The sequence below is a fragment of the Neovison vison genome, chromosome 5, assembly GCF_020171115.1.
Source record: "Neovison vison isolate M4711 chromosome 5, ASM_NN_V1, whole genome shotgun sequence".
NCBI classification, from domain to species: domain Eukaryota; kingdom Metazoa; phylum Chordata; class Mammalia; order Carnivora; family Mustelidae; genus Neogale; species Neogale vison.
The window spans coordinates 21,712,391-21,740,373 of record NC_058095.1 but is presented as its reverse complement, the minus strand read 5'-3'; the positions used below and the strand labels follow the sequence as shown (position 1 = coordinate 21,740,373).

General features: G+C 49.6%; 1 protein-coding gene and 1 pseudogene across 2 annotated transcripts; both read right to left on the bottom strand.

The window, feature by feature from the left end:
* On the bottom strand, window positions 1-27,168 carry CCR7 (C-C motif chemokine receptor 7). 2 transcript variants are annotated; one of them, XM_044248026.1, is made up of 3 exons: window positions 27,155-27,168; window positions 7,165-7,214; window positions 1-4,261 (listed from the first exon to the last, which is right to left on the bottom strand). In XM_044248026.1, exons 2-3 carry the CDS (start codon window positions 7,204-7,206, stop codon window positions 3,182-3,184), a joined length of 1,122 nt encoding a protein of 373 aa, XP_044103961.1. In that variant the 5' UTR covers window positions 7,207-7,214; window positions 27,155-27,168; the 3' UTR covers window positions 1-3,181. The 2 variants fall into 2 exon arrangements, with proteins under 2 accessions (XP_044103961.1, XP_044103960.1); XM_044248025.1 differs by lacking the exon at window positions 27,155-27,168 and adding an exon at window positions 13,740-13,787.
* Window positions 25,194-27,983, bottom strand: LOC122907330 (annotated as a pseudogene).

The following is a 27,983-nucleotide window of genomic DNA, read 5'->3' as shown; positions in this document are numbered from 1 at the left end:
ATCTGTGAATTTATTTGCTCCTCACAACAGTCCTAGGAGGTAGGTGCTATGATTTTCCCCATCACACAGACTAGGAAACCGAAACACGGACTAAGTAAGGAGCCCGAGGAGCTTAGCTGAGATTCAAACCAGGCAGTCTGGCCACAGAACCCCTGCTCCTCATCACCATGTTCCACATTCCAGGCGCCGTGTGACATGTTTGCCAAATCCTCTCCATCTTGCAGTTGAGAAATCTGAGCCTCAGAGCAGTTGAGCAACAGCTGAAGGTCACACAGCTGGGAAGCAACAGAGATGAGGTTCCCAGTCAGCCTGGCTTCAGAGGTCCGCTCTCTCCCATCCGCTTCCCATAATCCTGCCAGACCCTCAGGCCCCCAAAGCCAGCTGATCCGGTATCCTTATATTGCAAAGTCTCTTTAAGCAAGTCAGTTCCTCCTTCTGGGCCTTGGTTTCCCCATCTAGAGGCTGATTGGGGTGGACCAGCAGATCCCTGCGGTCCCTTGCAGTTCTGTGAATCCATGATTCTTGAGGCGTGGTGCTTCTGGCTGTAAGGGCAGAGGTGGGCCCTGGGGGTGCAGCCAGGGAAGATGGGGATGGAGAGAAGGGGAAAGCTACAAGAGACAGGAGGGGGGGCCATGGGGGCCATGAAACCCGTTCATGGAAGCAGTTGTATGAAGCAGATGATAGAAAGGGAGAGAGAAGCCTTGGGTGCTGGGGCAGGGGAGCTCCCCAGTGAGTTTGTTCCTTCTTCCTAGGGGTCCCCTAAAGTTCAGGGTAGGCCCAGGAGAGCTCTGGGCAAGGGAGCAGGGTCCAGGGCAGCTATGAGCTGAGATAGAGCAGTTTGGGGAATTAACATGGCTGGGGTTCTGTTGTCTTTGTAAATACTCGGAGATGTCCAGTTATTTTAGAAAAATGTATCTGAAGCCGGGATGGCATGTTTGTGCGGTTGGCCTGGCTTCCGGCTCATGAGTGTGCCCTTGAATTCCTCCCTTCAGGAACGGAGGATTGGTTTCTTGCCCATACCCTCATTAGGACGTACATACCAGTGGGCTCCATGCACCTCTCGGGGACCCCACAGGCCCTCTGGGGTCCTCCCCACACCCCACACTCATGCACACACATCTGTAGCTGCATGTTTTACTGCTCAGCCCTGCTGTGGCAAGCACCACTCCCCCCTGGCTGCACCCGGGCCAGCTTCCTTTTCCCCAGGGCATGCTGGCCAACCAGTCGTGCCCAGTGCAGCCCACGGAGGAGACAAAGGTCATGTGCTGAGGACCAGAGAGAATGGGCTGCATTACCAAGCAGGCTCTCTGGAAAATGTATACTATCACCTTTACCCGAGTATACCCTCCCTCTCACCCCCTGCCAGGCCCCCAGCTGTCGCTGTGCTGGGCCCTTCAGATGACTCCTCATGCATCACAGCTTTGGGCTAACCTCCTCTCTGGCTTGGAGGAGTCAGGGTTCCGGGAAGGTGTCAGGGATCCCAGGGACATGGATCTATGTTGTGGGCAGTGGCTGTTCCCTGATCCCTGCTCCTGCATGATGGGTCACTGGACATCGGCTATTGCTGCAACGGTGGTCTGTAGGGTGGGTTGTGGATGAACTTGGCTTCCAAGCAAAGGGTGCAGCCTATCACATGGGTGCCATGCCCAGCCTCCTTAATCTAGCATGCTGTAGTCTGGGTGCCCAGGGGTGGAGGCGGCCCTTCCTCTAAGAACCATTGTGGGGAGCTTGAAGGGACTGACAAAGGCTTATGGGCTCTAAGTTACAGACCGAGCAGGGACGGGACGAGCTGACCAGTGAGTAAATGTTGCTAAAGGTGACGGAGAGCTCCCAGCCGTTGATGTTTTAAGGACAGCTTGGCTCTCTCCAAAGTTCAGCTCATACCACGTCTGTGGGTCACTGCTGATGGCACAGGCTTGGGTCCTCTCCCATGAGTTCTGGAAGGACATTTGCAAGTTGGGCACCCTGTGCTTTCCCTCCCCCTCCCTCTTTCAGCCTCCTGGGATGGTGTCACAGGAGGGGCTCAGAGCATAGCTTGGCAGACCCCGCGGCTCTGATCATCTCTCAGAAATGAAGCCCAGGGAGGGCAGAGAAGAGGAGGTGATCAGGTGGGAAGTGGGGGCTTGCAAAACAGGGACATACCCATTTGCCATTTACTGAAAATGTCCCCCCTTTCTTTTAAAGCTGTTGTTTCCACAAAGGAAAACTTGTATTTGTCTGTGAATAAACTGCGCTGTCTTAATGAACTGAAAGCAAGCCAGGATGAGCGTTTTTTTGTCCCCATGACTAAGAACAAAGAGCAGCTCACTGGCTTTCAGCAGTCAATACTGACACCACTCCTCCATCCCCCCCACCCCCGGTCCCGGTCCCTAACCTCTCTGCCTGCCCTCTCCTCCTTCGGAGCAGAGCTGAGACCCACCCAAGAAGGGCTCGCCGCACCACGTCATCTGTGCCCCAGAGTCCTGGCCGGGAGCGTGGTTTTGGCCAGGCAGAGGCCGCTGGCTTGGCCCGCAGGAAACACCACGCCCCTCCCTGAGGAGAGCCTGGGCGGGCAGCGGCCTCATGAGAGGTGGCGGGCACTGGGCAAGTGTGGTTTCAGGGAGGTCTGGAGCCTGCCATTCCTTGGTGGCTCAGATGACAGTGAGAAAGAGGCGGAGGGAGGAATTCAGAGATTTTGACCTGCTGGCATCCCCTTTCCCTGCCAAGCCGAGAAGTCTCCCAACCATCTCAGGTCTCAGAGACAAAGCCTTGTTTTCTGGAAGACCTTGCCTCAGCCCTCGACTCTCAGGGAGGATGTCTTCCTGGGTCAGAAGGGGTTTCATTCAGAGGACTTGCCATGTGCCCTTCTCCGGTCCACCTGTCACCAACTCTCCCTTCACTCCAAGTGCGGACTGTTTCCCCACTTCCACTCTTGATTCTTGGTCTGGGGGACAGCAGCCTTGGTTTTGGAGTGTCACAGGATTTGGCGCAGCTTATCGGTCACAACGCTTTGGAACCTGGGTGGAGGTAGCTAGGGCCAGGGGTCCCGGCTGCTGCACGTCCTCTCCCCACGAGACAGAGCTTCACGGCCAGGACTGCCTTTCCCTCTGCAGCTTTTGGAGCCCCAGTCTCCTGCTGCCCGTCCGGTTCCCAGGGCCCCAGGGCCCTGGGAGAGGTCCCTCTCGTCCGAGTGTAGCGCCACCTACGGGGAGAAGGTGGTGGTGGTCTCGGCCTCCATGCTCATGGAGGAGCGCCGGGTGTGGCGGCAGGAAGACCACTGGCGGAGCCGTTCCTGGCTCAGGCAGCCCAAGTCCTTGAAGAGCTTGAAGAGGTCATTCCTGAACTTGACACCAATGAAGGCATACAAGAAAGGGTTGACGCAGCAGCGGACGCAAGCCAGGCTATAGGTGACGTCATAGGCAATGTTGAGCTGCTTACTGAGCTCGCAGCTGCTGCTGCCCGTGATATTGAAGTTGGCCACCGTCTGGGCCAGGACCACCCCATTGTAGGGCAGCTGGAAGGCGATGAAGACCACGACCACGGCGATGATGACCTTGATGGCCTTGTTGCGCTCGAAGTTGCGGGCCTGGAGCAGGGTGCGGATGATGACGAGGTAGCAGAAGCTCATGGCCCCCAGGGGGATCAGAAAGCCCACCACCATCTGGGCCACCTGGATGGTGATCAGGTCTTCCACGTGCTCGGTGACAAGGGAGCACCGCAGGGCTTGCTCGCTGCTGCTTTTCTGGACGCCGCTATACAGCAGCTCTGGGGTGGACAGCACCATGGCCAGCATCCAGATGCCCACGCAGGACAGCTTGCTGATGAGGAGAACTCGGGCACGGTGGCGGTGGGCCGAGACGGCCTGGACAATGGCCACGTAGCGGTCAATACTGATGCAAAGAAGCAGCAGCATGCCGCTGAAGAAGCTTATCTTGTAGATGCCGAAGATGATCTTGCAAACGTGCACACCAAAGATCCAGGACTTGGCTGCGCTATAGGCCCAGAAGGGAAGAGTCAGGAGGAAGAGGATGTCGGCCATGGCCAGGTTGAGCAGATAGGTGTCAGTCATGGTCTTGAGCCTCTTGAAATAGATGTAGGTCAGTACGACCAGCCCGTTGCCCAGCAGGCCCATGAAGCAAATGATGGTGTACATGAGCGGCAGGAACCAGGCTTTAAAGTTCCGCACGTCTTTCTTGAAGCATACGGACTCGTAGAGAGTGTAGTCCACCGTGGTATTGTCTCCGATGTAATCATCTGTGACCTCATCTTGGCATAGGCATACCTGCCGGGGAGGGAACAGGGCAACGTCATCCAGCTTAGCCAAGTGGGATCCAGCTCAACTCAGCTCACCTTGAGGCCCCGGGATTGCCCAGAGCAGTGGTCCCCATTAGGGGCATCACCCACAAAGCCTGCAGATTCTTGGGCCCTACCTGGGACCTACGAACCTGGAATCTACGGGGCGGAGCCCTGGGATCTGTTTTCCTAAACTTCCCAGGTGGTTCCCTGGCTTAAAACTGGTGCTTCCCAAAATTTAACATGCACATGAATTACCTGGTGATCTTGTCAAAATGCATGTCCTGACTAGATAAGCTGGAACCTGAGATTCTGCACTTCTAGTAAGTAGCAAGGGTCTGTTCTCACCAACTCAGAGAGGCTGGGCATTATGTGCCCTGAGGGTGGACTGGAAATCATCTGGGCTTTGAGGTCCCATGAGCCTCGGGCCGCATAAACACACTTTATCTCTGAGCCTCAGTTTCCTCATCGGTGAGATGGAAACGACTATAATCTCCTACCGCGGCTGGGGTGAGGTGCTTAACCTCTGTTCTGGTGCCCAGAAACTCCAGAAGAGGAGGGATGTGTGTCTTTCATCTTGAGCCTCCTTTTAGAATCTGCTAGAAAGAGTTTTCCAGGGAGCCTGCAAAGTACTTCAGCTTTTGAGGGGAAATACATGTCGGGGTTCAGATTGAGGAGGGCCTGGAGCCAGAAGGCTCTGTTAAGAAGCCTCAAAACCCTGGTTTGGGGCAAGCTGCTGTGACCCTGGGTGATGAGTGACTTGCAAAATTCTACTGATCCCAGGGCCCCGAGGTACGGTGCCCTCACGCAGCAGGGGCTCCGGCAACATGTGCCCAAGGGCACTGAACTGTACAGCTATGACGGGGTGGAGGGTGCCCTGCTGGGCCACTGCCTCCTCAGCTGTGATGGAGTCCTCCGTGCATCCCCAGGAAGAACATGGGGCTCCGTTGTCTCCTACTCTCCTTCTGGGCTCCCACCCTCTTCCCCTACCTCTCTGTTTCTCTCTTCCTCCCAGTCTCTTCCCGCGGATCCCAATCAGCCGGGCTCAGCAGCTCAGGGCCTTTTTTTTTTTTCTTTTTTTAGCCCATTTGTAGGGCAAGCTGAAGTATCAGGCAACCTGCTGTGATTTTATCAATGAAGGAGGGCATGCGCCCCTGCACCCCTGTGCACAGGGACAGCTGAGCCTCTGTAGGCTGGCAGCTGGGCTTAGGGGCTGCCTGGGGAAGCTCATGGCCCCTCCTCTGGGAACTGGGCTCTGGGCAGCTCACAGTGATGGGTTTTCATGCACCTCGGGAGCTGGAGGGACTTTAGAGACGAGGAAAGGGAGGCTTTTGGAGAACGTCGTTCAAGGTCACATAGCCGGAGTGGAACCCCGGTCTCTTTCCCACATCCTGTCTCTGTCTTTCTCACTTCCAAATCCTGAATTTATCACTGTCACAGAACGAGGACAAAAGAATATCCAAGAGACTTTGCTTTGGGCACTGCTATCTTGAGAAAAGTTAGCGGCACCCCCCTTTCCCCTCATCTGGGCACGACTGCAGCTTGGGGGTCCTGAAGAGGCTGGCTGCTCTCAGCCTTAACCCATGGTAAGTCCCAGGGTTACAAGTCTGGGGTCCCCGGACATAAGGGGGGTATACCCAGCCTTTATGAAGAGTGCTCCCCACCAGCATGACCTGCCCTCTTTTTCCACCCTTTACTACTTCCGGACTCTGGGCCACTAGGCACGATGCCTCTGCAGCCCACAGCCCCACCACATCCTGCCCCGTCTGAGCCACCCCCATTCCACTAAGTAAAGAGAAGAATGAGCCCTAGCTGTCCCTCATCCCCTCCCCAATCTTCCATTCTCCCCTTCTAGCAATACAGCCCCTCCCAAGTACTGAAGCAGGAAGAAAGAGGGGAGGGGTGGTGATGGGGAAGGGGGCCAGGCTGTGGGCTGTGGCCCAAGCTCCGGGGGGCCTCTGGGATGGGGTTTTGGGAACAATGCCCAGCTTGGGGCCTGCCTCTGGCTGGAGCTCCTGGAAAGCTGCCCCTCTGGCCTCCAGACTTGGGGAAAAGCCAAATTCTGAAGGCCTGCCTCTCCAGCTTTGGACTTGGCCTCCCCCTCCCCCTCCAGAGAGCTCCCACCCCCAACCAATGGAAGAGAGTAGATTATGAGTTACAGTTTCTTCTAACTCCAGGGCTCAGTGGGGCCAGCTTTCCTGTCTGCATTTCTGGGACTGAGAAGCAGAACAGTGTAAATTGGGGGACTTGGCTCCTGCAGAGTTTGGGGACCTATAAAGTATACACTCCCCTACCCCCAGTGTCCCGGGCCCCATGCTTTCTTCCCTCCCCACTAAGTGGGGCTCAGATGGGCCTCTTTATTTCATAGAAGGGTCTGGGGCCTCCAGGAGAGGCTTTGGCTGGACACCGGGGGCGGGAGACCGCTTTGGGGTAATAGGATCGTAATGAGGCCACCAGACCACATGTTCTCTCGGCTCATGTATGAAGTTTTGCACGCACGGCAGTGCACACACATGCACAGACTCCAGGAAACTCACAGCCGTTGCTTTGTGCCGTTCCCCTCGACAGACTCAGAAGGAGCCTGCATTTCTGTATCCTGAATGGGGACGGTGCAAGTGCGGTGGGGGAGAAGGTGGTATCTTATTTCCCCTGTGTTTTAATTTAAGCGGCATCCAGGACATTCGGAGACCACATGTAGCTTGTAGGGTCACTCAGCAGATGGAGAGGGGCAGCCACCGGCTTAAGGACCAGCGGGTGGGTTTGTGTCTGGGTCTCTTTCTTTACAGCAAGTGCCCCCCTCCTCCACCACCAGGATTCTGGGGGTGGGAAAGGGTGGGCTTGGGGAGGGGGTATGCGGGAGGGAACAGAGCTTTTGTTGGGCACAGATCTCACCTGGAAAATGACAAGGAGAGCCACCACCAGCAGGCTTTTCATTGGTTTCCCTGCAGGAGACAAGGTGAGAAAGTTACTGCTTGGCAGGGGCAGCTCTTTGTTAGGAAAGAAGGCCTCAGGGAGGGGTGGGGGCCCTGTTGGGAACTTTCCTCACAAGCCCCAGGCACCTCGCTTGCCTGGAACATCAGAACCAGATTGTGCCTTGAAGCACCTGGCTGGCTGCCCAGCCTTGCCGGCCCTCACCTCCTCTTAGTGGGATCAGAATGCATGGCAGCCCCTGCTCCCCACCCCCTTCCTGGCTCTTCAGAGCATCTTGTGGAGTTGGAAAGCTTGCCCTGGCCCACACTGCCCCTCAAGGCTGAGTTTCACCTGAGCCGGACTCCTGGGTTTGAGTGGCTCCTCCCACCCCTGGTTGTGTGGGAAGCAAGGCCTTGAGGGAGGGGGTGATGGTAACTCTGTGTGTGTGTGTGTGTGTGTGTGTGTGTGTCTTGCACTGCTCCTTGCCAGTAACCATTGGGGAGCATCTTTCCTGCATCCGGGTGAGTGGGCAACCCCATCTGCAGCCCGAGTGTCCTCTGGGGGAGGCCAGCTGAGGAGATAGGTTGATGCCACAGGGCTAGGTGGAGGAGTGAGGTTATTTCCTGGCATCTCAAGGACAGGAAAGTGCTTCGGGGACCCATCTGCTCCCCACAACCCCTCATTCAACTGACATTCATTAAGGCCAACTTGTGGTTTCCTTGGCCTACTCCCTCAGCCTGTCGGTGGAGCAGGGACCTCTTCCCTTTCACCCAGTGCAGGCCCGGAATGAAGAAGGCATCCAGGAACTGTGGGTTGATGAGTGAATGAACGAGTGAGTGAATGAGTGAATGAATGCCCCAGCATCTCTTTCTTTCGGGGGAGAGCGCGCCAGGGTGGCCTGAGGGGACGCAGTCCTAGGACGGTATGGTACGACAGAGACTATTCTCTGAGGTAACTACTTTTTTTGCTTGACTGAAGTGTGTGTGGGTATGTTTGCTCTTTAACTTGTTTCTAATCTGGGGCCTCGCGAGATGTGGGAAAAGGGAAGACACTGCCCGGCCTGCGCAGAGCAGGGTCAGAACCTGGGTACATTCTGGAAGTCAGGAGGCTCTCTGGAGTCTGAGCAGTGGGTTGAGACCCCAGGTTAGCACAGGCCTGGTGAGCTGCTGACAGACGATGGGGCCTTGGCCACTCAGTTCTGCTTTGTGGCTGAGGTGAGGGCTGGAGTGGGAACTTATTTCCTCTGAGGGCTGAGCAGGGAGGACAGTGCACGGGGTAATTTATGTAGCAGTCTTATCTCACCTAACCTCTGGGAGCACCCAGAGGACAGGAGTTGTGCTTTCTGACCTTTGTAGCCCCCTCCCAGGAACCTGACCCTCAGCCTCCCAGCCAGGGCCTGGCCCACAGCACAATCAGTAACTAGGACGCCACAGATGAATGCCAAGGCAGGACTTGCAGGCCGGTCACACCTCCTGTCTCATCAGGGACAGGGAAATGCTTGGGACTCCGCTTCAGGCACCTTCTGGAAGCTGGGGACCCTCTTCCTGAAAGCAAGGGGTTCTGTTTCTCAGGAGGGAGCAGATTGCCAGGGATTCTCTGTCCTTGGCTACAGCGCCACCTGCTGGAAATCTCTCTGCACGACACCCAATTTACTGCACGCTCCAGGTGGAGTGCCTAAGGCAGGGGATTCTGGGCTTGGGGGGGGTTCCTGGGCCAAGGAGGAAGAGCCTCAAGCCACAAAAATAAATACATAGTTTTCCCACCTCAAGCAAGTTATATTGCACACTACTGCTAGACACGTCTTTCTAAGGCAGCGCTCTGATGCCAACCCCCACCAGGCCTCCTAAATCCTGAGGACCTCTCCCTCCAGCCCTGCAGAGGAAAGCCCTGAAGCTTAGTATGGCAGTCAAGCCCCTCACTGTCTTCCTGCACCTGCCTTCCTGGCTATGTCTTCTCTTTCTGAGGACAGGCACACACTGTCCCATTGTCCCCAGCTTGCCCCTGAGTATCTGCGGTCCTAAGTAGGAATAGAGGACTGTGCAACGTCCTAGCTCCCCCTCCCATCCCCCTTCCTCACCGAATTACCATGGGAGGCCTCCCTCAAGCCCACATCTCTATCTTCAACACACTTTTGTCAGGGTCCAACGCACTGCCCATTCTCCACTGACTCATCTTGGTGTGAAGTGCTCGAGGTTTCTTTAAACAGGCACAAATCTTTCGTTACTCTAGAGAAAGCCCACTTTGACTGTCAGTGAGAACTGAGAAACCTCAAAGTTTTGATAAGTCACAACGGGTAGATACAAGGAGTAAGAACTGTTTCTATTTCACTCCCTCAACCCCTTCCCCGGGGGCCCTGTCCCATTCCTTTGCCCCTGGGGGAGGGGAGGGGAAATGGGGTGAGACTAGGTTATGTGTGCGTGTGTACATGATTTCTTGTTCCAGGTGTATTGGAAATGGGGGATGAACAAGGATCCGTAGAACCAAAACAGGCTGTTTTCAAGAAAGGTAACCAAATGGGAATTTAGGGGAACTCTGGTGTGTGGCAGGAGCCTGGTCAGTGGCCATGAGTCAGATCATTTCTGTCTGTTACAGAGTCATAAAGCAACAAGCCTTGGGCAGCAGCTTGGGTGAGGCCACTGAAGTTGGGAATCTTAGGGGTTGAGACGTGGATGACTTATATGTTGGGTATTTTCTGAGTTCTTGGGTTTCTAGTAATAATCATAATGAGAAGAAAATTCCCTAGAACTCCAACCTGAGCCCCCAGCAAGGAAAACTGCTTTCCTGTCTGGCTGGAGGGATTGCTGGTTGGTTGCTCTTCCAAATCCCTAACTTTCATTCCCACATTTTCCAGACCCTCTAGAGAATCATGGCTACCCATTTAGCTGCCCCCAAAAGCCATCCCAAACTTTTTCCTCTCTGGAATTCCTCATCTGCCAACACAACTTTTTTAGGGGAGGCAGAAGAGAGGGGGAGGGAAGAAGCCGGGAAGGGGTAAGGAAATTTTGGAGAGAAGGTGAGAAGCCTGGGGGCTCCCCTTTCAGACAACAGACAGGGAGGTAGGACAGCTAGGGGAACCTTGCAGTCCCTATGATATCAACTTCTTTACCCAGTGATAGAATTCAAATTCACTGAGCTCTCACTATGCACCAAATCGTTCCATGTACGATCGCTGTCATCATGGAAGGTAGGTACTACTATAATTCCCATCTAAGACTGAGGAAACTGAAGCACAGGGAGATTAGCAAATTTCCCAGAGTCACACGGTTGGCTAATAATGGAGCTGGGCTTTGAATCCTCCAGTTTCTAGAAACCACACTCCTAAGCCATCTTTATGTTGCCTCTTAGTCTTTCTGTATCTCTCCCTCATAAGATCCTATGAACGATGCCTTGTGATTCTCATGCTATTCCAAAAAACAGTGGCCCAGAGAGGTTAAGCCACTCGCCTGGCGTCACACAGCTGCTAAGAGATGGCTCTGAGATTTGATTGGAACTCTCACTACCTGTGTCACCTTACATTTCTCTTGAGTTCTCTATGTCTAGAGACCTCCATGGAGCGTGACGAGAGTCCTCACTTTCCCACATCCTGTGGGGCATCTAGCTCTGTTGCTCCTGTCCCCTAACATCTCAGAGCTCACCCCACCTCTGTCCTGACATCAGACTTTCAGAGTTCCTTCTGAAATGCAGCCCACATCCTTTAACTCACCTGACTGAAAAAGAAAAATCTTCACTGGCTCCCTATTGCTTTCAGGACAACCCCTCAGCAAGGCCACACAAAATCTTGAAGACTGGTTCTTCCTGTGCCTCTTGCCTCCCTTCTTACCTTCCTCCTTGGCATGGCCACGTTCTTCACACCTCCTTCCACTTGCTCCTACCTTGTTTCTGTTAGCTTTTGTCGGAGCTGACTGATGGGGAGTCCACAGGCTGAGCCCCCAGGATGTTCTGCTAGGCTACATTGGATTTGCATTTGGATGACTTTCGGTGGGGCTTGCCTCCTCTGGTTCACTCTGCTCCCCTCCACTTACTACATCTTACGTCCCTTCCCTCATTTGCTTTGTTGGCCCCTGATGGAAATCGAGTCTGCTCTCCCTGCCACCTCCTGCCTCCCTTGTTCCTCCTTGTCTGGTTTGAAAGCTTGGACACGCCTTTCAAAACCTAACTTAAATGCTATTCCAACCCATGCTCCATGGTCACCACTTTTCTTTGGAGCTTCCCACGTGCCTCACAGAGACCACATCAGCACTATGTCTCCACACACCCCCCCCCGGTCTCAGTGGCTTATGCACCTGTGTGACTCCCTTCCCACAAGACTGGTCATGACCGAATTCCCCCATCAATGAGAAGTGACTGGAAGAAGGTACCAAAGAGGAGAGATTTTCCCAACAGCTCCCAGAGGCTGTAGCTCTCCCCTCCTTCCCAGCCATGCTCCCAGGCCAGGAGGCTTTGGCTCTGCATTCTTTTACCTTCCCTCTGCCACCATTTCAGACCAAGCTATGACACATAAGTCTCTCACAGGCTCATTTTTTCTTTTCTCTGTTTTTGGAGAATTCTGAGGTCTTAAGACTCCTCTCTCAAAGGTGGGAGGGTGCCTGGGGCTGCTCATTCAAATCATGAAAGAGACCAGCTCAGCCCAGCTTCAGCTTTGGTGTTTTCATTTTGTGTAACAGAAACTCTGCCTCTTCACCCACCTCTTGCTCCCTACTGGGCAGACGGAGAGAAAAACAGATCGTTCATGGCTCATCCGCCCCACCAACGGCCCCGAGTCTGTTCTGAGCAAAGCTTCCCTCAGTGGCTTCCCTTCCTACCAGTATTTCAGGCTTGGCCGTTGGGGCTCTCTCTCTCGAGTTGAGTGAAGCGGGCGAGAACATCCCTTTCTCCCAAACCAGAGGTTGCCCTCCCTCCCCGCATCAAAGCCTGTGAGGCTAGCACCCCAAACCCAGGTCTGGGGGAAGACCCTCAGTGGTGGCCCAGAGTTGGTTCTCAGAGGCCCATGGAGCCAGGATGCGTGGCCCTTCCTGACTCTCTGTTCAGTCATTTCAGGCCTTGAATTGGTCTGACGCTTGAAATCAACCGTGGTGGGAGAATTTACACTAAGGAAATTGGCAAGAACTACCAATCAGCGCCCCTCCCGCTCCAGGGAAGCAGGTTTCCCAACATTTCCCAGCACCCCACGGGGACACACAGAGGTCATAGAGGTCTCCCTCACGGAGGTCCCACAGGGAGTCAGGAACCAGTCCTCAGTGGGCGATGGCCTGCGTTCTGTGACTGTGGTAAGTGGCGGGGGGGTGGGGGTCTGGGGAGTGGGATTGGGGAACAGGCTGCTGGGAGGCGAGGATGTCGGAAGAGATTTTTAAAAACTGAAATCAACTCAGAGTTGTTGATGTCATTCATTCATTCATTCATTCATTCATTCCACAAACTTTCTGCTCATCGCCCCAAAGCCTCTGAGATGGAGATGCAAGGATCTGGTCCCACCTGCCAGGCATTCCAGTGGTGGGTCAGGCGGCTACTTTAACCCATTTACAGCGGATTGCTGGGTCCACCTGGGGTTCTGGGTAGGCCAGGGGAGGGGGTAGGCAGAGTAAAGGCAAGAGGCTGTGGTGTGGTGGGAGGAGTGTGAGGACAGCACAGGGCGCACCAGTGAACCTTCACTTTTTAAAGGCAACCTCTTGCGGCTTTGAGGCTGCCGTGGTGCTTCGCTTGCTGGTGAGAATGAACCATCCAGGAACTTGGCCTCGGTAGCCTCAGCCAGGTCTGACTTCATAGCCGAGATTTACACATGGGGTGTCTGGAGCTGGACATACCCCGTACCCCTCACTACCCTCTCAGAGCTTCTTTTGTAATCCCTCTCATTAAGACCAAGTTCCGATCAGAGGACAGGCTTTTTAAAGGGATGAGTCATCGGCCAGGGCAGAAAACGTGAAGTGGGCTATGACTTCTCCAGGCTGAATGCCCCACTGTTGTCCCATTTCCTGTTGCCCACCCAGCCTTTAACCTGCACGCGGCGGGAACCGAGCCAGAGGGATGTGGAGCCTGCTTGCGTTTGTCCTACCCCGTACTGCATACTCTAACCTTCCCTTTGCTCCTAAGAGCACGGAGCTTCTGATCCCTGCTTAGCAGGTGAGAAAGGTAGAAAGCAGACAAAGGACGAGGAGTGGAGGGCCCAGAGCCCTCTGAGGACTTTTCCCCTGATGAAACAGGTCCCAGGGAGCCTCACCCATCACCCCAAGCTGAGATGCAGACAGGGACCATCCAGATCACCACCAGCCCCAGCCCTGCAGCCTTCTCCAGTCCTTACTGTTCTAGAAAGACACCACCTCGCCACCCCCACCTCCCCCTGTCTTTCCTGGTGCCAGTGGTCACCCCTTTCCCCAGCTCTGAAAGGGGTATCTGTTGTGCCTGGGAGAACAGGGTGGCTGATTCGCACCAGGACAGACCCTGATTAGTTAGGAGGCTCCCCCATGCTTTCCATCCCCCTCCTCCACCTCCATTCCACAGGGTCAGGCTGGATGTCAGAGTGACCCCGTGCTGCTCTTTCCCACATGGGGAGGCTCACTCACCCAGGTCCATGACACTCTCTGGGCAGCTGAAACCACACAGGAAGGCTGTGCCGGGTCTTGAGCTCCCACTGTCTGGGGAGGAAGTGCTTTTAAGTTCTGAGAGGAGCCACCCTCTTCTCTGCCCCTCCTACCCCAGCTCTTTCCTCCAATCCGACCTCAACCACGGCCCCCACGGCGCCTTCTAGAACCAAGGGGTATGACAAGGTGACAGTGACAGCCCACTCACTGGTCATAGGATCATGAATCATCAGGTTATTTATATTGAAAAAGCCCCCTGTGTAGCCCAGCAGTTAAGGATCCCAACCCAAGGCAGGAGAATTTGGGCCAGTTATTGATTGGACACATGTTTGAGCCTGAATACCCAGGGCTAGGGCATCAGAGGTGAACGAGGGATTCAGTGTCACAGAAAACTACATTTCCCAAACCACTTTGTCCTCCAGCTTCTCAGATAGATTTGGCCAGTGGGAGGAACTGACAGATGATGGAATGTAGAGGAGAAAGGGGATGTCAGAATGTTTCGGACAGCTTTATTGAGATAGAACTCACATTTACATATTTATGATTCACCTTTTTAAAGTGTACCAGTCAATGGTTTTGTATATTCACAGAGTTGTGCAAACATTACCACCATCAATTTTAGAAGATTTTAAAATTACCTCTTCCCATTTGTTAGCAATGACTCTCCATCTCCCCTCCAACCCTGTTCCCAGGCCCTGGTTGCCACCACCAATCTTTCTATCTCTATCGATTTGCCTTTTGTAGACACTTCACATCAATAGATTTGTATATATGTATGGCCTTTATGTCTGGCTTCTTTCACTTAGCATCATGTTTTAAAGGTTCATCCTTGTTATAGGTTAATCCACATCTCATATTCTCATTGCTTTTCATGGCCCAGTAATATTCCATCGTATGGATATACCGCAGTTGGTTTATCTGTTATCAGTTCAACATTTGGATGGTGTCTACTTTGTGGCTCTTATGAATCATGCTGCTATGAACAGTCATGTACAGATTTTTGTGTGGACAAATGTTTTTATTTCTCTTGGGTACATACCTAGGAGTGGAATTGCCAGATCATATGGTAATTCCATGTTTAATGGTTTTATTATTTATTTATTTATTTGTCTGTTTGTTCGTTTATTTATGAGAGAGAGCACACCTAAGGGTGGAGGGGAGGGGCAATGGTAGAGGGAGAGAGAAAATCTCAAGCAGACTTCACACCGAGCACAGAGCCTGGCATAGGGCTTAATCTCATGACCCCTGAGATCATGACCTGAGACAAAATTAAGAGTTAGATGCTTAACTGACTGAGCCATCTCAGTTTAACATTTTGAATGTTTAACATTTTGAAGAACTGTCAAGCTATTTCCCAAAGTGGCCTCATGATCTTATATTCTCATACACAATATGTAATATGGTTCAATATATGAAGGATCCTTGAAAAAACCTGTTATTGTCTTTTTGATTCTAGTCTTCTGGTGGTTATGAGATGGTATCTCATTGTGGTTTTGATTTGCATTACCATAATGATGTTGAGCACATTTTCATGTGCTTATTGACCATTGCTATATATTCTTTGAAGAAACATCTATTTAAGTCATTTTCCCAGGATGCCTGGGTGGCTCAGTTGGTTAAGCATCTGCCTTCTGCTCAGGTCATGATCCTGGAGTCCCAAGATCAAGTCCTGTGTCGGACCTGCTCAGCAGGGAGTCTGCTTCTCCCTCTGCCCTTCACCCCACTCATGCTCTCTCTCACTCTCTCTCTCTCAAATGATAAAAATAAACAAAATCTTTAAAAATAAATAAATAAATAAATTGCCCATTTTAAAATTGGGTTTTTTTTTATTGTGAGTTTTTAAGAGTTCCTTATTTATTCTAGACACAAGTCCTTTATCAGATACAGTACTTGTAAATATTTTCCTCCATTCTGTGGATGATCTTTTCACCTTCTTGATGGTGTTCTCTCACTTTAAAGCAAACAACTTTAAAATCTTAGGGCCCAATTCATTTATTTTCTTTTGTCACTTGCACTTTTGGCATTCTATCTAAAAATCCATTGCCTAATTCAAGTTCAAGAAGCTTTAATTAATTCTTAAGTTATCTTCTGAGAGTTTAATACTTCTAGTTTTGACATTTAGCTCTGATCCACTTTGAGTTAATTTCTGGTATCATCTTCCCTTCTATTCCCCAAATGTTGGAGTTTGTTAAATGCTTTTTCTGTGTCCACTTTAGTTTTTTTGTCCTTTGTTCTAATAAATATAGAAAATACGTAGATTAGTTTTTGTATCTTGAGCCAACCTTGAATTCCTGGGGTAAATCACTGGGTCATGGTGTATAATCTTTCTTTATATGTTGCTGGATTGGGGTGTTAATATTTTGTTGAGGATTTTGCTTCTATATTTATAAGCAATAATTGTAGTTTTCTTTTTTTTTTAACTTTTTAAAAAAGATTTTGTTTGAGAGAGAGAGAGAGTGAGTACATGAGTGTGGGGAGGGACAGAGGGAGAAGCAGACTCCCCGCTGAGCAGGAAAGCTTGATCCTAGAATAGGACCCTGGGAAGATGACCTGAGCCAAAGGCAGTGCTTAACTGACTGAGCCACTCAGGTGCCCCTGTAGTTTTATTTTCTTGTAACATCTTTGTGTAGTTGGGGTATCAGTATAAGTGTAATTAAAGATCTGTCAATTTTGAAAATCTTTTCAACATACTAATTTTTGGTTTTATTGGTTTTCCTTACTTTTTCCTATTCTCTATTTCATTTGGTTCCATTCTTGTCTTTATTATTTCTTTCCTTCTGCTTGATTCAGGTTTAGTTTAGTCTTTTTTTTCTGATTTCTTAAGATGAAAGTTTAGGTTCTTTATATGAGATCTTTCTTCTTTTTTTTTCCCAATATAGGCATTTATAGCTATAAATTTCCAAGTACGCACTTAGCTACAACCCGTAGGTGTTGATATGTTGTGTTTTCATTTTCTTTTTTTTTTTAAGATTATTTATTTATTTATTTGACAGAGAGAGAGAGAGACCACAAGTAGGCAGAGAGGCAGGCAGAGAGGGGAAAGCAGGCTCCCCACCGAACAGAGAGCCCGATGCGTTGCTGGATCCCAGGACTTGAGATCATGACCCAAGCCGAAGGCAGAGGCTAAACCCACTGAGCCACCCAGGTGTGTCCCTGTGTTTTCTTTTTCATTAATCTCAAAGTATTTTCTAATTTTCCTTGTGAGATCTTAGGCCCATTGATTATTTAAGAGTATGCTCTTTAATTTCCATGTATCTATGGGTTCTTAAAATTTCCTTCTGTTATTGATTGTGGTCAGAGACTATACTTTATATGATTTCAATTCTTTTTTTTAAAGATTTTATTTATTTATTTGACAGACAGAGATCACAAGGAGGCAGAGAGACAGGCAGAGAGAGAGGAGGAAGCAGGCTCCCTGCTGAGCAGTGAGCCCGATGCGGGGCTCGATCCCAGGACCCTGGGATCATGACCTGAGCCGAAGGCAGAGGCTTTAACCCACTGAGCCACCCAGGCGCCCCTATATGATTTCAATTCTTTTACATTTCCTGAGATTCATTTCATATCCTAACATGAGGTCTGTCTTGGAGAATGTTCTATGTGCACCTCGGAAGAATATGTATTCTCCTCTTGTTGGGGGAAGTAGTCTATAGTATCTGTCAGGTCCACTTCATTTATAATGTTGTTCAAATTTTCTGTTTCCTTGTTGATTGACTGCCGTGTTGTTATGTCCACTATTGAAAGTAGGATATTGAAGTCTCCAACCAGGATTGTTGAATTGTGTATTTCTCCCTTCAGTTCTGTCAGTGTTTGCTACATGTGTCTTTGGGCTTTCTTTTTTAGGAGCATCTATGCTTATTTCTTCTTGATCAACTGACCCTTTTATCATTATAAAGTGTTATTTGTCCCTATAATCAGTTTTTGTCTTAAAGTCTATTTTGTCTGATATTAGTATAGCCTTTCAAACTCGTCTTCGAGTGTTGTTTGCACGGTCTAGCTTTTTCCATCCCTAGGATGTTTCCTTCTCTGCTCTTGGAGGCATCCTTAGCAGTGGCTCCCTGTCTGTGATTCTAGAGTCCATCAGCCAGCCCCTGCCTCTGTGGGGCCAGCACCTGGTCTCTAGCTCCTGCCCTAGTTTCTGGGCTCTGGTAATACTACTTTCTCCATATGTCCCTCCAGCTCTGGGGATACTGGCAACTTCCCGCTGTTATTAATCTCTGGGGGGCTTCACCATGCGCTGTTTGACTTCTCAGCTCTTCCATCACCTGGATAACTGGTTCCCTATATTGAATTAATTTTGTTTCAAATACCTAGAGTGACTCTTGTTTGCTTCAGCCCTGACTGATACAAGGTTGATTCCAGTTCCCAAAGAATTTAAGGTGCAGAAGAAATTAAGGTTAAATTACACCCCCATTCTCTACAGTTAGGACCAAGACCAAACATAACATGATGTTTTACCTAAAATAAGGGAACGAAATCCCAGATTGCACAGAGCAGGAAGGCAGATGGACAAGGAGATAGAATACGGTTTCTTCTCCCTAGATGATGGACATTCTGTTGGGGTGTAGTGCAGTGAGCTTAGCTCCCTGTATGATCTTGGGCAAGTTGCTTCCCTTCTCTGGGCCTTGGTTTTCTCAAGTGTAAAGGGGGAGGCTGGGCTGCCTAGCAGATACCTAATTTTTGGCATAGTGTAAGGCTTTCTTGTGATTGAAGTGTAGGGCTTTCTTGTGACATCCTGCTTATGGGTCAACCATTTGTGTTAACCACAATTCCCCAAATGGAAACATGAGAAGCCCTCACTGGATCCTCCTTTCAGCCCAAAGATTTTGACTATTTTCATCACTGTCATTTGGAGCCCATTTGCTTTTAGGGATATAGGAAATCTCTTGAACTAGGTGGAACGGACTCTCAGGGTTTATATCTGGGCAGGGTGTTGGTAAGGAAGGGCAGGACAACTTCAGTTTGGAATTCTTCCAGAAGCTTCCTCCTGCAGCCCTTTTCCATGTACCAGATGCTTCTAAGAAAAAATAAACTTAGAGGTAGAAGACCTGTGTTCCAGCCTTGCCTCAGCTATAACTCACTCTATGACTTTGGGCAAGTCACTTCCTCTCTCTGGTTCTTGGCCACCCTTCTGAAAATCATGGAATTGGACCACATACAGTCCAGACTCTCTTTTCAGGATAGTTCTTGTTATCCTCAGGAATTTTCTTTGGTTCTCTAGTTGGTGTAGGTCCCCATAGAAGGTGCACAAATACACTGGGAAGGATGGGAGAATTTTGTGGCAGAAGCAGCATGTTGTTGGGGTAGAGGGATAAGGGGCTGCTGATTCTGGTCTCCTTAGCAGCTTCTGCCTGATGCTAAGTGGTGGTGCTCCCTTCAAATCCTTTTCTTCCTCTCACTTTCCTGCCCGAACCTTCAACTCTGGCTATATGGACATTGTATGTTGTTGCCTGGGAACCTTCAGTTTCAGTTTCCTAGCTGGTCTCTGAGCAAGATCATGGGGATTACCTAGTATTTTTCAACACTGATTGTGAGCTTTCCTTCTTCATGGTGGCATGCAGTCAGTGACTCCACTGTGAACAAATTCTTTATGGGAGGTACAGTATAGGAGGAACCCAGGATGACTTTCTATGTCCCATCCCATCCATGGAGGCCCAGGATGGCCCACTTCTACTGCCCTTTCTTCTCTGAACTTCCATAGCATTTTACTCTGGGGACACCCAAATTGGCATGTGAACTATTTTCTATTCTGGAGTGGACTTTATGCTCTGTGAACACAAAATTGTGCTTTGTGTTGCCTCTGGCAATGCAGTGATAGGAAAAAAAAAGAAAGAAAGAAAAAGAAAAAAAGAAAAAGAGAGAAATTTTTTAATGTAGTTTGGTATAGTTCAGTAATAGTTCAATAATGGGTCCCCTGGGTGATGTCCTCTCTCGTGGAAGATTCTGCCCCATCCCACTTGTTATGGAGTGTGTGTTGTATGTGTAGCAAGAGACTTGAAGCCAGTCTCTTGAGACTGCTGCCTCTTTCCTTCTGGAGAATAATTTTTTTTAAAGACTTATTTATTTATTTGAGAGCAAGGGAGAGGTGGAGAGAGGAGTAGGAGCAGAGGGAGAGAGAGAGAGTCTCCAGAAGACTCCCTGCTCAGCACGGAGCCTGATTCCGGGCTCGATCTCACGACCTGAGCCGAAATCAAGAGTCAGACGCTTAACTGACTGAGCCACCCAGGTGCCTCCCCACCATTTTTCCTTTTGGAGAATCTTAAAAGTCAACACAGGGACTCCCCTTACGGATGCTCAGGGGCTCATGGGAGTAGGCTCTATCGTGTTGAAGCTGTGCCAAGGATGTACTTAGTCTTATGAGTGAAGGTGAGCCCTTCGAGTCTATGTTCTCCATTGGGACTGCCATGTATACTCCAAAGTGTCTGTACAAAGGACATGGCCATAAGAGAAGCAGTTGCACTGGGTTTGCTTATATCCAGAGCATCTTTGGACCATTAGGTCTTTGATCTTTTAAAGACTGATCACCTTACACAAATGGAGGTTGTTCGACACCGAATACCTGATAAGCAGGTGCCTAACAAACATTTAATTAATTAATAAAGTGACTTTCCTGAAATGGCAGCCCTCCCACCACCTCTTTCTTGGGATCCCCTTTCTTCCTTTTAAATTGACTTTGGTGAGAGTTGACTGTAGACGTTGCTGGTCTCAGCAGCAGTTTGAATAGGACCCGTATTATGGCAGAGCAGAGAACACTTTGCTCCCAGGGAATAGGTCCCAGGACATCTGTTTTGGTTCTGCAGTGACTTCATTGATTTATTTTACAAATATATCTGATAGGCACTCATGTGTCAGGCATGGCTCTGGACTCTACAAATACAAGGATGACACCCATGGTCTCTGGGCTTTCCTAGCTCACTTGGGGCATAGTAGGTGTGTTAGTCAGCTCAGGCTGACAACATACCATAGATTGGGTGGCTTAAACAACAGAAGTGTATTTATCACACTTCTGGAAGCTGGAAGTTACAGATCAGGGTCCAACACACCCAGGGTCAGCCTCTCTTCCTGGGTTGTAGATGGCTAACTTCTTGCTATGCCCTTACCTGGCCTTTTCTCAGTTCGTGCAAAGGGGTGAGGAGAGAGGAGGAGAGAGAGAGAGAGGCCTCTGATATCTCTTCTTATAAGGATATTAATCCTATTGGATCAGAGCCCCTCTCTTTTGACCTTATTTAACACAGCCTTTATGATGGCCTTCAGAGTCTCCAACTCCAAATGTTTCCACCTTGGGGGGTCAGGATTCCAACATACAGATTTTGGAGGGACACAAACATTTATTCCATTACAGTGGGGAAGATGGAAAAATAAAGAGGCAGTTTAAAAGTATAAGCACTAAAAGTATAAAAACATGCATGAGAAGGTATACAGTCAACTCAACATGGGAAGGAAAAAGGATGCAAATGGAGAGGTATGCAGCAATATCATAGTATTGTTGTTTATACCTGCATGTAGTAAACATTTCATAATATTTAAACAAGTAATGGAAGACGGAATATAGTACAATGTGGGGGTGGGGGTGGGGCAAGCCCAAGATGCAGCAGGAGCAGGTAGGGGAGGCCATGAGAAAAAGTGCCATCTAGGAGCAGTAGGAGCAATCCGGGTAAGAGTGGAGGATAGCACCGAGCTGTCAGGAGAAAGTGCGGGGCCAGAAGTGCTGCCCAGTGACCTTAAACAAGTTGCTTACTTTCTCAGAATTACTCTGTTCAGGAGTTCAGGATACTGGGAGAGCCCCATTGTTGAACTTGGCCTACTTGCCCGGCAGATGTAGCCTGTGGGTCCAATTTCTGGCCCGTTACCCAAGCAGTGGGAGGTTGTGTTTGGCACATGAGACATTTTTTTTGCTTTTGCTATGTCTTCAGAGCGAATCTCTCTTTGCCGTTGTGATGTGTCAACATATGGTGTCCAAACCATTTCCCAGAATTGACTGTTCCCCGCTCGTCTGCTTGTCCATTTGTCCGTCCATCCACTCACCCAACATCTGTTTACTGAGCTCCTGCTCTGCCAGATATTGTGTCAAGTGCTAGGACTTGAAGGCCCAATAAGCCATGGCCAACTAATGACCACAGAGCATGCCAACTAATGGAAAATAGTAAGCCTCCACATTTGTATAGGGCTTCCATATTCCTAAGCCCATTCTTAGATCATATCCATGTAACCTTCACGGTTGCTCTGTTTGCTGGGTTTCAGTTTTCTGATTGAGGAAACTGAGAGTTCAAAGAGAAGAAGTGACTTGACCTTTGACTCCAAGCTAAGGGGCTTTTCCCATCATACCAGGCTGACACTAGGCATGACCCGAAGGACTCAGGCCATGGCTGTCCCCTCCTTGCTTGGAAAAGATGCCCTCAGACAAGGCTTCCTGCACCTTGTCCCCTTCTCTGAGAATGTGCGCTCTGCTTTTGGGGGAAGTCCTACCCATGAACGGAGGTTTCTGAGAAGAAGCAGGGAAGAAGATCTGGAAGAAATCTTCCCAGTTATTCAGTTCAACCACCCACTGATGACTTGCTGGCCTAGAGGGTAAAGAATAACGTAGCTGAACTGTTTCTGTCTGGAAAGCCCTGAACATGGTCTTACTGTTTCTTACCAGTTCTTGGACCCACCTCATATCCTTTTAATGAACTCCTTTTTCTGAATCAATTGGCTAAGTTTGTGTTTCTCAACTAAGAACCTAGGCTGCTAGAATTTGTAAAGAGCGATGTACTATTTACTGATGTGACCCATCCGGTCTTCTCAAGACAAACAGGATTCATATGTAAATTCTGTCAACAAACTGGATAAATACTGATTTTTCAAGATAAGCTTCTAAAGCCCTCTTTTTGACGAACTGGTCTTATCATGTATATTAAATAAGACATGCAGAATGGATGATGTTGACTGAAGACAGAATCCAGAAGAAATTAGAAAAACCAAAGGCGTGTCTGAAATAGTATTAAAAAGTCTGGATTGCCTTCTCTCCTGGCTGAAATCTCTCAAAAACGTTGATAAAAGTGCACTTATCTTTGTCAAGCTTGGGCGTGAGCTGAGACATCAGACCACAAAATAAGGTGGGAAGAGCACAGGGGCAGAGAAGACTGAGCAGGAGTGTGGCAGGAGACAAGGTCACTGTAGGTGACACTGATGGATAGTATATTTGAAAGTCGCTAAGAGAATGAATCTTAAGAGTTCTTATCACCAGAAAAAAATTCTTGTATCTACGAGATGACATGTGAACTAATTGTGATAATCATTTCACATTTCTAATAAATGCAGAAATCAAGTCATGATGCTGTGTACCTTGAACTTAATACAGGGCTGTATGTCCTTTCTACCTCAGTAAGACTAGAAAAAAATGTAAAAAAAAAAAAAAAAAGCAATAAAATACCCTACCATAAACTCACCCTCCCTGCTACCATAGGAAAGAACAGAGATCTCTGCAAGGTGAGATCTGGAGAGATCCAGCAGAAGGAAGCACACCCTGAGTCCCCTGGAGGAAGCCAGATTAGCAGAAACTCAGTCCTGCCTTACTTGCAGCTGGATCCCTTGTCAAAGTACCCATTTCTTGGTTCTACCCTGAGGGTCCTACAGCTTCCTGTCCCTCTGGGCAAATAGATCAAGTCCAAGATGGTACCACTTATTCCTCCCTCCACCTCCAATCCCTGTTTTATTTTACTTGGGAGCAATCTATTCCTATGTGAAAGTCCAGGGTAGTGGGCTTGGTATTGATTTGGGGTTCCAGCCAGATAAGGATGCCCTAAATTTGAGAAAGGTTCTGCTTTGAACTTACCTAGAATGTTGTAATTTGAACCTCTAAGAAGAAACTCTCTTAATTCCAGGGTATGTGTATATTTCCTTTAGGTTGCTCAGTGTTAAGAATTCTATTTGGAGAGAGGCTGTCATTTTTTTAGGGCATAGGGCCTTTGAAGGTCTTTATCAGGTGTTGGGCCACTACAAAGGAAAGGAGCAACAGGGTGAGGTGAGCAGCTGTCGGGCGGCGGGCGGAAGGAGGTAGCTCTCCAGGAGGAGGATAAGGGAAGGAGGGACGGGCACAGACTAGCATGAGGCCTCAGGTCACCCAGACACCTGTTGCCATGGCCCCGTGGTGGTTTCCTGCCGCTTGCGAGGACACGCGTGCACAGAGAACACAATGGGCTTGTCTTAACAAGAAGATGCTTCCTGTTTTGCCACCTGGTTCAGTGCCGAGAGGAAGAGTTTATGGGTCTGTGTTTTTCATGTCACTGAGCTCTGTGAGGGAAGGAGTGGGGGCAGGTGAGGCTGAGGGTCTAAGGAAAGGTGAAAGGGAAAGCAGGCGAGCCATTTGTCCTTCTAGAATGGCTCAGAGAAACCTCATACCATTCTAGTTTTAGCCGATGGGGGGGAAGTGATGGCCACACTGCCCTCTGTCCCAACAGCTCCATGCTAGGGCCCCTGCGTGCACCTGACGGTTACTCAGAATCTCCTTGGCTTTTTTGGTCCCTTACTGAGAGACTTCTGCAGTAACCTTTATCTTGGTGAGGAGGCAAGAACAGCTGGAAACTTGGACTGAAATAGCCTCTGTGGTGAAAGCAGAGGCCGGAAAAGGTGATGCTGATCTCAGGGTGAGTGATGAATGAGAAATCCTGCACGCCTGCACCCTCCCCCTACCCCAGACGGAGCCCACCACTGGGCTAATCCTACATATTTCACAGTACAGTGTGTACATTTTATTTTAATTTTTATTGATTAATTAAATTTAGTTACATTTAATCAATTAGGTAATTTTTAAAGATTTTATTTATTTGAGAAAGAGTGGACGTGTGCGCATGTGTGAAAGAAAGAGAGAATGAATGGGAGTGGGGAGGGAGAGAGGGAGAGGGAGAAGCAGACTCTCCACTGAGCAGGGAGCCTGATGCGGGGATCCATCCCAGGACCCCGGGATCATGACCTGAGCCGAAGGCAGATGCTTAACTGACTCAGCCACCCAGGCAGCACTAATTAATTAAAGTGCGTGAGAAGATAAGCTTTATTTCCACTCTCAAACTCTTCCAACTTTGCATGAAGTCCTTCTTTATCTCTGCCTTGGAGATGGCAGAAATTGTAATAAGCGATGCATCACTATGCACAACACAGTGAATTTTAGCGCCCCCCCCCACTTTGGGAGAACGGAGGTCACACTATACCTTTTTGGAGATACCCCAAATGTTGTCTGGCACTTTGATCTAGAAAGGATTTGGTTCAATTTCTTGCTGGCTTAGGATACTAAAAGGCACATAAAGTTTGGTTGCTCAGTCCCCCTGGGCTGGGGTGGGGAGAAGGTGGACAGGGAGATGGTCTGGGACAGAGGGGCAGACCATGGAGGTGAGCTGAAGTTCTTGTCCACAGAGGGAGTTGATCCTGGGTGGCTGCTGGCGTGGTTGAGGTCCGCCTGAGTGCTCAGGCTGGGTGGACACTGGCCTGATGGCCCTGCTTAATCCAGCTCACTGCCCTGGAACCATGGCTGGATCTCCCTCTGGGCCCCCTCCATGGAGTCACTGGCACAGATGAGCTTCTTGCTGATGTGGATGCTAAAGTCCCTCCTGATGGCGCTGGGGACAGCCTCAGCAAAGTCAGTGTGGCCTAGTCCTAACATGGCCCTTGAGGAGTAGACTACACTGGGGCCTTCCCAGACCATGGCTGCCCCTGGCCAGAGCTCATGTAGGTGATGGGGGTTGGGTAGAAGGGCTTCCTCTGCAGGTCCTGGTAGTGCTTGGCAAGGACTCTGGTGCCTGCAGCATTTTCATCCCCACCAGCCTCTCAAAGCACAGGATCCCACCCCCAACAAGCCACTGCTCTACCCCATTTGGCTTTACTGCAGCCAGGGTCTGCCCCCATATCCAGGAGCTAGGGCATGTGAGCAGGTTCAGGCCCGCAGCCAAGAGCCACTCAGCAGCCCAGGCTCTGTGGTGTGTTCGAAGAGGCTGCCCATGATCTCCCACTTGGGGGCTGCTGGCTGAGCACCTAGAGTTTGTACATTTTGTTATTAGAAAGCCCAGTGTCTATATGCTTGTTTAGCTCAAGATCATCTGTTGTGATGGAAGAGTATGGGGTTCCAGTCTGTGCTTGGCCAGCCAGGTTTCCAGGAGGCCCTCTCTTATTTCCTCCTCTGGGGACTGAACCAGATAATCTTGGATGTCCTCTCTAGTCTCACAATTGGGGGATTCCGTTGATCATATCCAGAGTGGTGAAGTTCAGAGAAGCTTAGTTTATGAACATGTAGGAAATCCTAGTAGAGCTTTGGTCAGCAAGAAAACACAGAAGTCTTGAAACCATCCACACAGTTGTTTAAGGAGACCATCTCCTCCCTCCTCTTGTACCCTCGCCACGGCATGCAAAGCCCTTCTCAACAAGGCTCATTCACCACCTCCAGCTTCAGTCTCTGACTCCCACCTGTACCCAGCCATTCTGGGCCAACTTTGGGTTCCCCTAAAGCATCGTGCACATTCATTCTTCTGGACTCTTCTACATGCTCTTCTCCCCAGGAGAGAAGGCTCTTTCTCCTGTTGGACTCCAGCTCATCATTCAAGAACCAGCTCCAGTAGCCCTCAGTTCCTGCAGAATTTCTGATGCCGCCAGCCCAGAACACACCATGCATACCTGATGCCCACAGCATGCTCTTCGCACTCCTGTGATAACACCTCTCAGTCTAATATTTATTCTAGGCATGCATGTATACATTTTTCTCTCTCCGTCAGGTTACAACTCAGTGGCACCTTGTTTATTTCTTAGATGCTTAGCCCAGCACCTGGCATATTCTCCGTGCTCAGACCAGTGGATATGAAATCAAACCGAAGCACTTTCCTAGGATTCACCTATAGCTCATGAAATAGTGGCCACTCTTCGGTACAAATAGGAGGGAGATGGGCAGAGGAGGGAAGCGTAATGGGCCTATCTCCACCTAACTGCATGGCCACCCCCCCTCCCCAACGGTTAGTGTCAGCTTTGGCTTCCGAATAAAACTCATGGGGTCCCCACTCTGGGAACTCTTGCAGACTGATAAGGCAGGTCAGCAATTTTAAGGATCTTACCAACTGTTTGAGGAAGGAAGGGAGCTGATACTCAGACTCTTCTACATGCCAGACCCAGCGTCACCGCATTTAATCTCCCAAGAATCCTATGAGGTAAGTATTCTGATGCCCATTCTACAGATGAGGAAAGAGAAACTCGGAGAAGTTAAGGACTTTCCCCAAGGGGACTGACAGCCAGTAGCAGAAAGCAAGGAATGGAACTCCCCTATCCATCCTCTTTCCCCTAAGCAACACTAGCTCGTAACCAGGAACCCAAATTCATAACCACCGAAAGCCCCGAATTCGAATGCCTTTGAAGCCAACAAACCAGCAGAAGAGGAATCCCCTTACAGACTGGCTGTCCTTTCCGAAGCCGGCTTCACGGGCGTTTCTGATTGGTGGAGGGTAGGTCACGTGCTCGCGTCCTAGCCTCAAGGGAGCTTGGGAGTTGGAGTTCTTGATTTCTCAGGGAGGCAGGATTGTAAGGGAATTTCCTCCAGAAAGGCCATTCATAAGATGATGGGCATCTACAAATATGACAGATGTTCACGATACTGACTCACCCCTAAATGTCACAGAAAAGGAAGTTATTTTAGATGCCCAAACAAATTTGCTCTTTCAAATCCTGCTCCTTCCTTAAAATGTGGTTTTAAGGAAGAATTTTATTACATAATTTGGGGGGTATAAGTTACGTGTGTTAAAAGTTCACCTCGTTTAGTGTACACGTCTAAGGGTTTTTATAAATGCAGACAGTTGTGTAACCACTACCGCAAGCAAGATAGAGTATATAACTGTCTCATTGCCCCCTGTAGTTTTTGAAGCAAAGACCTTTTAAGCAAAGAACAAAAAATAGAGCTGAAGAGATTTTATGTGTAAATATCAACAAAGGCAGGCTGAGTCTCCCCCTCCTCGGCTCCCGGCCCAGGGGTAGAGAGACAAAGTTTACCGCAAAAAGACTGAAATGATCCAAAGTATCATCTCCTTTCAAATGTTTAGGGTTTAATGCAAGACAATGGATGAGGTTAACTCTTGTGGTTCTAGCTCACTGCACGAATGCCTGCTTAGTTTGACAGGCAAACAACACCTTGAACAAACGCACAGCTTCCCCCAGATCCGGGCGGAGGGAGGCCTGTGTCTGACCTTCCAACTGCACTCTTTGGCAGGTGAACGATGGACACAT